This window comes from Vicugna pacos, chromosome 28, assembly GCF_048564905.1.
Source record: "Vicugna pacos chromosome 28, VicPac4, whole genome shotgun sequence".
NCBI classification, from domain to species: Eukaryota; Metazoa; Chordata; class Mammalia; order Artiodactyla; family Camelidae; genus Vicugna; species Vicugna pacos.
Window position 1 is genome coordinate 537,367 of NC_133014.1, and position 8,814 is coordinate 546,180.

Genomic DNA, 8,814 nt, shown 5'->3' on the forward strand with positions numbered 1-8,814 from the left:
GAGAGTCCTGACTTGGCTTTCCTTCCCTGTGTTTCCAAGTCCACACTCATTCCGCAAGTCGCACGACAGGCCAAGAAATCGGGAGACGCGGTGTCGGGGTAAAGAATAGTGAGTTTATTTGGAAAGGCAGCTGACCGAGAAGATGGCAGGCTAATGTCCTGGAGAGCCACCTTCTCCGAGTGAGACTTCAGGCTCCTTTTACACTCGAAAGGAGAGGGGTTGTGGGTGGTTGGTGCAAAGTCCTTGGTGCAGGAATTCTTTGTTTTTGCAGTTGTGGGTCAGCTCATGGGGCCCCTGTAAAACCTCTAACAAAACAAATGTTACTTTCTGTTCTGCAGCTTGTTGTGTGTATAGGAGAGGAAAAGAGCTCTTATCCTGAAGGCTGAGAGCCTTGAGAACAGGCTCTGCTGTCAATTTCAGGCTGAAGGCAACATTGTTTTACAAAAGGGGCAGAGCTGGTAAGACAGCCTGGAAAACAGCAGAGGGTTAAAGGAAAAAGAACAGATCTAATAGGCAGTCAGATTTGGTCTTTTCTATTACAACTGCTGCCCCAGCAGGGCTGGCCTCAGGGAGGAAGGGTGCCCCTCCGGCCCCCGAGAGCCGCCTGCAGAGGGTGGGGAAGGCAGGGAGGGGTTCTGCCCTGCTGGGGAGGTAAACTAGACATGGCTGATACATGGACAGTGAGTGCAAAGTTAGAAAGCCTCTGGGTTTTCCCTCTTTAGGGAGGGAGAGGGAGGCTCAGCATAGGTCCTTGAGCTTCCGCGAGAAAAGTGGCTCTCAGCCCAGGTCGGCTGCGGGCGCCTCTGGGGTTGTCACACCTGAGGGGCCCTCTGTGGACGGGTCCTGTGTTCTTGGCACTGACGTGGATTTTCCTCCTCCTCTTCCCCAAGGGGCGGTAGAGGCTCCGGGGGCAGCTTCCAGCCGATCACGGCCATCCTGCTGCCCTCATGCACGCTGGCCCTGCACGCCCGGCAGCTGGACGTCAGGCTGCAGCTGGACTACGTCTCCGCCTCGCAGGTAAGAGGAGCCCCGCTGCTTCCCTGGGGGCCGGCAAGGGGGTCCCTCGGGAGGGGTTTCGGTTGGGGGCTCCTGGCTAGACGCCGCAGCCGTGTGAGTGGCACCGTTGGGGTGAAGGAGGCTGGTGCCAGGGACAGGGCAGGCCCAGGAGTGTGCAGGCCCAGGAGTGTGCATGCCCAGGAGTGTGCAGGCATAGGAGGGAGCAGGCCCAGTAGTGTGCAGGCCAAGTAGAGTGCAGGCCCTGAAGTTTGCAGGCCCAGCTGTGTGCAGACAGAGGAGTGTGCAGGACAAGGAGGGTGCAGGCCCAGGAGTGTGCAGGCCCTGGAGAGGACAATCCCTGGAATGTGCAGGCCCAGGACTGTGCAGACCAAGCAGTGTGCACCCCCAGGAGTGTGCAGGCACATGTGGGAGCAGCCCCAGTAGTGTGCAGACCCAGGAGTGTGCAGGCAAAGGAGGGTGCAGGCAAAGGAGGGTGCAGGCCCAGTCCAGGGCAGGTCCAGGAGTGTTCAGGCCCAGGAGTGTGCAGACACCGGAGTGTGCAGAGACAGGAGTGTGCAGGCCCAGGGCTGTGCAGACCCAGCAGTGTGCAGGCCCAGGAGTGTGCAGTCCCTGTAGTGTGCAGAACCAGGGGACGTCAGGCCCCAGAGTGTGCAGGCCCAAGAAAGGGCAGGTCCAAGGGTGTTCAGGCGCAGGAATGGGGAGTCTCAGGACCGTGCCCACCAAGCAGAGGGCAGGCCCAGGCGTGTGCATGCCCAGGAGTGTGCAGGCACAGGAGGCAGCAGACCGAGGAGTGTGCAGACCCAGGTGTGTGCAGGCACAAGTGGGAGCAGTCCCAGTAGTGTGCAGGCCCAGAGTGTGCAGGTGCAGGATAGGGCCGGCCGAATTGGGGGCAGGCCCAGGAATTGGAAGGCGCAGGAGTGTGCAGGGCCAGAAGTGTGCTGTCCCAAGAGTGTGCAGTGCCAATAGTGTTCAGGCCCAGGAGTGTTCAGGACCAGGAGTTTGTAGGCCGAGGAGTATGTAGTCACAGGAGGGAGCAGGTACAGGAGTGTGGAAGCCCAGGAGTGTACAGGCCAATGTTCGTGCAGGCCCAGGTGTGCACAGGTCCAGGAGAGTGCATGCCCTGGTGTGTGCAGTCCCAGGAGTCTGCAGGCCCTGGGTGGTGCAGGCCCAGGAGTGTGTAGGTACAGGAGGGAGGAGGCCCAGGAGTTTGCAGGCAAGGAGTGTGTAAGGATAGATGCGTACAGGCCCTGGAGTGTGCAGGCCCTTGAGTGTGCACACGAGGGATTGTGCGAGCCCAGGAGAGGGCAGGCCCAGCAGTGTGCAGGCCCAGGAGTGTGCAGACACAGGAGGGATCAGTCACAGGAGTGTGCATCCAGGAGTATACAGGCCCAGGTGTGTTTAGGCCCAACATTGTGCAGGTCCAGGAGTGTGCAGGCCCAGGAGTGTGCAGACAGAGGAGTGTGCAGGCCAAGGAGGGTGCAGGCCCGGGCCAGGGCAGGCCCAGGAGGGTACAGACCCTGGAGTGTTCAGGCCCAGGAGTATGCATGCCCAGGGCTGTGAGGCCCAGCAGTGTTCAGGCCCTGGATTGTACAGAATCAGGACTATACAGGCCCAGGTGTGTTAATGCCCAAGATTGTGCAGGTCCTGTTGTGTGCAGGCCCATGAGTGTGCAGTTCGAGCAGTGTGCAGGCCCAGTAGTGTGCAAGCCTAGGCCAGTGAAGGCCCAGGCCAGGGAAGTCCCAGGAGTGTACAGGTCCAGGAGTGTGCAGTCCCCGGTGTGCACAGGTCCAGGAGCGTGCAGGCCCAGTAGTGTGCAGTCACAATACGGAACAGGCCAAGGAGTGTGCAGGCCCAGGTGTGTGCAGGCTCTGGGATGTGCAGACCCAGTAGTGTGCAGGCCCAGCAGGGTGCTGTCCCAGGTGTGTGCAGACCCATTATTGTGTAAGCCCAGGAGTGTGCAGGCCCAGGAGTGTGCAGGCGCACAAGTGTGCAGTCCCAGAAGTGTGATGGCACAGGAGGGAGCAGGCCCAGAAGTGTGCAGATCCAGGACTGTGCAGGCCTAGGATAGGTCAGGCCCAGGAGTGTGCAGGTCCAGGAGAGTGCCGGCCGAATTGGGGGCAGGCCCAGCAGAGGGAAGGCGCAGGAGTGTCCAGGCCCAGGTGTGTGCAGACGAGGGATTGTGTGGGCCCAGGAGAAGGCAGGCCCAGGAGTGTGCAGGGCCAGAAGTGTGCAGGCCCAAGAGTATGCAAGGCCAGTAGTGTTCAGGCCCAGGAGTGTGCAGGACCAGGAGATTTCAGGCCCAGGAGTATGTAGTCACAGGAGGGAGCAGGTACAGGGTTGTGCAGGTACAGGAGTGTGCAGGCCCAGGAGTGTGCACACAAGGGATTGTGCGGGCCCAGGACAGGGCAGGCCCAGCCGTGTGCAGGCCCAGGAGGGTACAGACACTGGAGTGTGCAGGCCCAGGAGTGTGCAGGCCCAGGGCTGTGAGGCCCAGCAGTGTTCAGGCCCTGGATTGTAGAGAATCAGGAGTGTGCAGGCCCAGGAGTGTGCAGGCCCACGTAGGAGCAGGCCCAGTAGTGTGCAGGCCCAAGGGTGTGCAGGGGTAGGAGAGGGCCGGCCGAATTGGGGGCAGGCCCAGGAGAGGGAAGGCGCAGGAGTGTGCAGGCCCAGGAGTGTGCTGACGAGGGATTGTGTGGTCCCAGGAGAAGGCAGGCCCTGGAGTGTGCAGGGCCAGAAGTGTGCAGGCCCAAGAGTGTGCAGGGCCAGTAGTGTTCAGGCCCAGGAGTGTGCAGGACCAGGAGATTTCAGGCCCAGGAGTATGTAATCACAGTAGGGAGCAGGTACAGGGTTGTGCAGGTACAGGAGTGTGCAGGCCCAGGAGTGTGCACAGAAGGGATTGTGCGGGCCCAGGACAGGGCAGGCCCAGCCGTGTGCAGGCCCAGGAGGGTACAGACACTGGAGTGTGCAGGCCCAGGAGTGTGCAGGCCCAGGGCTGTGAGGCCCAGCAGTGTTCAGGCCCTGGATTGTAGAGAATCAGGAGTGTGCAGGCCCAGGAGTGTGCAGGCCCACGTAAGAGTAGGCCCAGTAGTGTGCAGACCCAAGGGTGTGCAGGGGTAGGAGAGGGCCGGCCGAATTGGGGGCAGGCCCAAGAGAGGGAAGGCGCAGGAGTGTGCAGGCCCAGGAGTGTGCAGGACCAGGAGATTTCAGACCCAGGAGTATGTAGTCACAGGAGGGAACAGGTACAGGAGTTGCAGGCCCAGGAGTGTACAGGCCCAATTCGTGAAGACCCAGGTTTGTGCACGTCCAGGAGTGTGCAGGCCCAGGTGTGTGCAGGCCCAGGAGAATGCAGTCACAGGAGTGAGCAGGTACAGGAGTGTGCAGGCCCAGGAGTGTACAGGCCCAGGTTCGTGCAGGCCCCGGTGTGCGCAGGTCCAGGAGCGTGCAGGCCCAGTAGTGCGCAGTCACAATATGGAACAGGCCAAGGAGTGTGCAGACCCAGGAGTGTGCAGGCCCAGGAGTGTGCAGGCGCACAAGTGTGCAGTCCCAGAAGTGTGATGGCACAGGAGGGAGCAGGCCCAGAAGTGTGCAGATCCAGGACTGTGCAGGCCTAGGATAGGTCAGGCCCAGGAGTGTGCAGGTCCAGGAGAGTGCCGGCCGAATTGGGGGCAGGCCCAAGAGAGGGAAGGCCCAGTAGTGTGCAGACAGAGGAGTGTGCAGGCCCAGGGGGGTTCAGGCTCAGGCCAGGGCCGGCCCAGGGGTGTACAGGCCCAGGAGTTTGCAGGCCCAGGAGTATGCAGTCACAGGAGTGAGCAGATACAGGAGTGTACAGGCCAACGTTCGTGCAGGCCCAGGTGTGCGCAGGTCCAGGGGCGTGCAGGCCCAGAAGTGTGCAGATTCAATACGGAACCGGCCCGGGAGTGTACAGGCCCAGGTTCCTGCAGGCCCCGGTGTGCGTAGGTCCAGGAGTGCGCAGGTCCAAGAGTGTGCAGGCCCAGTTGTGTGCAGGCCCAGGAATGTGCAGGCCCTGTCGACCCTAGAGGGCAGGATGCTGTGACCAGAGGAGGCGCTCTCTAGGACTGAGGGCGGAGGCCGGGAGAGCAGGCGGTTGGAGAGTCGGTGGTGAGGGCTGGAAAGGGGCAGAGCTGCACCAACCAGGTGTGCGGACCTGAGGGCGTGAGGCTGGGCGGCCTGCCGAGGGTGTTCCTGCAGCAGTGCTGGCCCTGGGTGAGGATGTGGTGGGACCAGGGCTGAGCCAGCGGGGCAGAAGGAGGAGGAGCGGGGAGGAGGGCGCCAGAGGGTGCACAGTGGACCGGTCACTGGGCATCTGCAGGTTTGGAGGCGCTCTGCTGTGTGGGGCTCCAGGCCTCCCTGGGTCTGGGGACGTGGGTGTGATGTGACTCGGAAGGAGGCCGGGTGCGCTTCGGACAGCGCCCGCCATCTCTCCCACCCAGGCCCAGTGCTCATGGTCGTGTTGCAGCCTCAGTTTTCCGTCCACTGTCCCAGCAACCCCTTGGTGGTATTCTGAGCAGAGGCAGAGGGTGAGAGTCCTGACTTGGCTTTCCTTCCCTGTGTTTCCAAGTCCACACTCATTCCGCAAGTCGCACGACAGGCCAAGAAATCGGGAGACGCGGTGTCGGGGTAAAGAATAGTGAGTTTATTTGGAAAGGCAGCTGACCGAGAAGATGGCAGGCTAATGTCCTGGAGAGCCACCTTCTCCGAGTGAGACTTCAGGCTCCTTTTACACTCGAAAGGAGAGGGGTTGTGGGTGGTTGGTGCAAAGTCCTTGGTGCAGGAATTCTTTGTTTTTGCAGTTGTGGGTCAGCTCATGGGGCCCCTGTAAAACCTCTAACAAAACAAATGTTACTTTCTGTTCTGCAGCTTGTTGTGTGTATAGGAGAGGAAAAGAGCTCTTATCCTGAAGGCTGAGAGCCTTGAGAACAGGCTCTGCTGTCAATTTCAGGCTGAAGGCAACATTGTTTTACAAAAGGGGCAGAGCTGGTAAGACAGCCTGGAAAACAGCAGAGGGTTAAAGGAAAAAGAACAGATCTAATAGGCAGTCAGATTTGGTCTTTTCTATTACAACTGCTGCCCCAGCAGGGCTGGCCTCAGGGAGGAAGGGTGCCCCTCCGGCCCCCGAGAGCCGCCTGCAGAGGGTGGGGAAGGCAGGGAGGGGTTCTGCCCTGCTGGGGAGGTAAACTAGACATGGCTGATACATGGACAGTGAGTGCAAAGTTAGAAAGCCTCTGGGTTTTCCCTCTTTAGGGAGGGAGAGGGAGGCTCAGCATAGGTCCTTGAGCTTCCGCGAGAAAAGTGGCTCTCAGCCCAGGTCGGCTGCGGGCGCCTCTGGGGTTGTCACACCTGAGGGGCCCTCTGTGGACGGGTCCTGTGTTCTTGGCACTGACGTGGATTTTCCTCCTCCTCTTCCCCAAGGGGCGGTAGAGGCTCCGGGGGCAGCTTCCAGCCGATCACGGCCATCCTGCTGCCCTCATGCACGCTGGCCCTGCACGCCCGGCAGCTGGACGTCAGGCTGCAGCTGGACTACGTCTCCGCCTCGCAGGTAAGAGGAGCCCCGCTGCTTCCCTGGGGGCCGGCAAGGGGGTCCCTCGGGAGGGGTTTCGGTTGGGGGCTCCTGGCTAGACGCCGCAGCCGTGTGAGTGGCACCGTTGGGGTGAAGGAGGCTGGTGCCAGGGACAGGGCAGGCCCAGGAGTGTGCAGGCCCAGGAGTGTGCATGCCCAGGAGTGTGCAGGCATAGGAGGGAGCAGGCCCAGTAGTGTGCAGGCCAAGTAGAGTGCAGGCCCTGAAGTTTGCAGGCCCAGCTGTGTGCAGACAGAGGAGTGTGCAGGCCAAGGAGGGTGCAGGCCCAGGGGTGTACAGGCCCAGGAGTGTGCAGGCCCAGGCGTGTGCAGACTCCGGAGTGTGCAGAGACAGGAGTGTGCAGGCCCAGAATTGTACAGGCCTAGGGCTGTGCAGGCCCAGCAGTGTTCAGGCCCAGGAGTGTGCAAAATCAGGAGTACACAGGCCCAGGTGTGTTCAGGCTCAAGATTGTGCATGTCCTGGAGTGTTCAGGCCCATGAGTGTGCAGTCCAGGAGTGTGCAGGCCCAGTAGTGTGCAAGCCAGGGCCAGAGAAGGCCCATGCCAGGGAAGGCCCAGGAGTGTACAGATCCAGGAGTGTGCAGGCCCAGGAGTGTGCATGCCCAGGAGTGTCCAGATGAGGGGTTTGAGGCCGTGGTGGGATGTACTTCACGGGCATAAATAGCGTAAAGAGCATAAAACTACATGGTAGTGATGGTCGGACAGCATGGGAATGCACTTAATGTTCCTGAAATGCACAATTTAAAAGGGAAAAAAATCTGTATTTTATTAAAGGAAGTGGAAAATGGAAAAATATAGGATGCCATAAATGATGTAAAACAAATAAACTAAACTAAAGAAAAACAAAACAAAAGCAAATTCAGGGGTAGGGAAGTCAACTTCGGGTAGGGGAGGGGATTTATGGTGGGATTTTGGAGAAGGTGTAGGAGGGTGCAGAGGGGGCAGAGCCCTAGGGGGTGATGATGCCTGAAATGGTTCTCCACTGCCCAGCGGCCCAGGTGCAGGTGCAGGAACTGCAGGCTTCTCAGGAGCAGCAAGATCAGCAGGAGCGGCAGGCTCTTCAGGAGTGGCAAGATCAGCAGGAGCGGCAGGCTCTTCAGGAGCGGCGGGCTCTTCAGGAATGGCAGGCTCTTCAGGAGCTGCAGGCTCTTCAGGAGCGGCTAGATGAGCAGGAATGGCAGGCTCTTCAGGAGCTGCAGGCTCTTCAGGAATGGCAGGCTCTTCAGGAGCTGCAGGCTCCTCAGGAGCGGCTAGATCAGCAGGAATGGCGGGCTCTTCAGGAGCGGCTAGATCAGCAGGAATGGCGGGCTCTTCAGGAGCAGCTAGATCAGCAGGAATGGCGGGCTCTTCAGGAGCAGCTAGATCAGCAGGAGCGTCAGGCTCTTCAGGATCGGTGGGCTCTTCAGGAGCGGCAGGCTCTTCAGGAGTGGCAAGATCAGCAGGAGCGGCAGGCTCTTCAGGAGCTGCAGGCTCTTCAGGAGCGGCTAGATCAGCAGGAACAGCAGGTTCTTCAGGAGTGGCTAGATCAGCAGGAATGGCGGGCTCTTCAGGAGCGGCTAGATCAGCAGGAACGGCAGGCGCTTCAGGAGCGGCGGGCTCTTCAGGAGCGGCGGGCTCTTCAGGAATGGCAGGCTCTTCAGGAGCTGCAGGCTCCTCAGGAGCGGCTAGATCAGCAGGAATGGCGGGCTCTTCAGGAGCAGCTAGATCAGCAGGAGCGTCAGGCTCTTCAGGATCGGTGGGCTCTTCAGGAGCGGCAGGCTCTTCAGGAGCCGTGGGCTCTTCAGGAGCGGCGGGCTCTTCAGGAGCGGCTAGATCAGGAGGAGAGGCTTGCTCTTCAGGAGCTGCAGGTTGTTCAAGAGCGGCAAGATCAGCAGGAGCGGCAGGCTCTTCAGGAGCGGCTAGATGAGCAGGAGCAGCAGGCTCTTCAGGAGCTGCAGGCAAGATCCTGGGGAGAGACCTGGGCGATGTCTGGGCAGGAGGCTGTGGTGGTGGGGAGCCCTTCATACCCAGACTCTTCCGGAGCCTGTGCTGGCCTTCCACAGTGTGGCACACCAGCCCCTCACTTGGGGAGCTGGCATGAGTGTCCTGGTTCCCCGGATCCTGCGGTGTCTGGCTCTGCAATGACAGTGACCGGCAGCCGGCCCGGCCCGCAGGTCTCAGAGCCCTGCCTGGCCAGGACCACTCCTGCTTCTGCCCCACTCGA

At 60.5% G+C, this 8,814-nt stretch overlaps 3 protein-coding genes across 3 annotated transcripts in view; 1 reads left to right on the plus strand and 2 right to left on the minus strand.

Annotated features, from left to right (window-relative positions):
- LOC140690054 (uncharacterized) overlaps positions 1-8,513 on the plus strand; it is a 23,431-nt gene extending 14,918 nt beyond the window's left edge. The window contains exons 3-6 of the mRNA XM_072951576.1: positions 891-1,017; positions 6,448-6,574; positions 7,602-8,346; positions 8,504-8,513. Coding sequence (XP_072807677.1) covers positions 6,505-6,574; positions 7,602-8,346; positions 8,504-8,513 — 825 coding nt within the window. The 5' untranslated portion in view covers positions 891-1,017; positions 6,448-6,504. The remainder of the gene's footprint in view (positions 1-890; positions 1,018-6,447; positions 6,575-7,601; positions 8,347-8,503) is intronic.
- The window catches only part of LOC116277736 (ankyrin repeat domain-containing protein 26-like), a 533,747-nt gene that overhangs the window by 346,082 nt on the left and 178,851 nt on the right, over positions 1-8,814 (minus strand).
- The window catches only part of LOC140690089 (uncharacterized), a 380,224-nt gene that overhangs the window by 293,016 nt on the left and 78,394 nt on the right, over positions 1-8,814 (minus strand). The gene's annotated exons all lie outside the window — the stretch shown is intronic.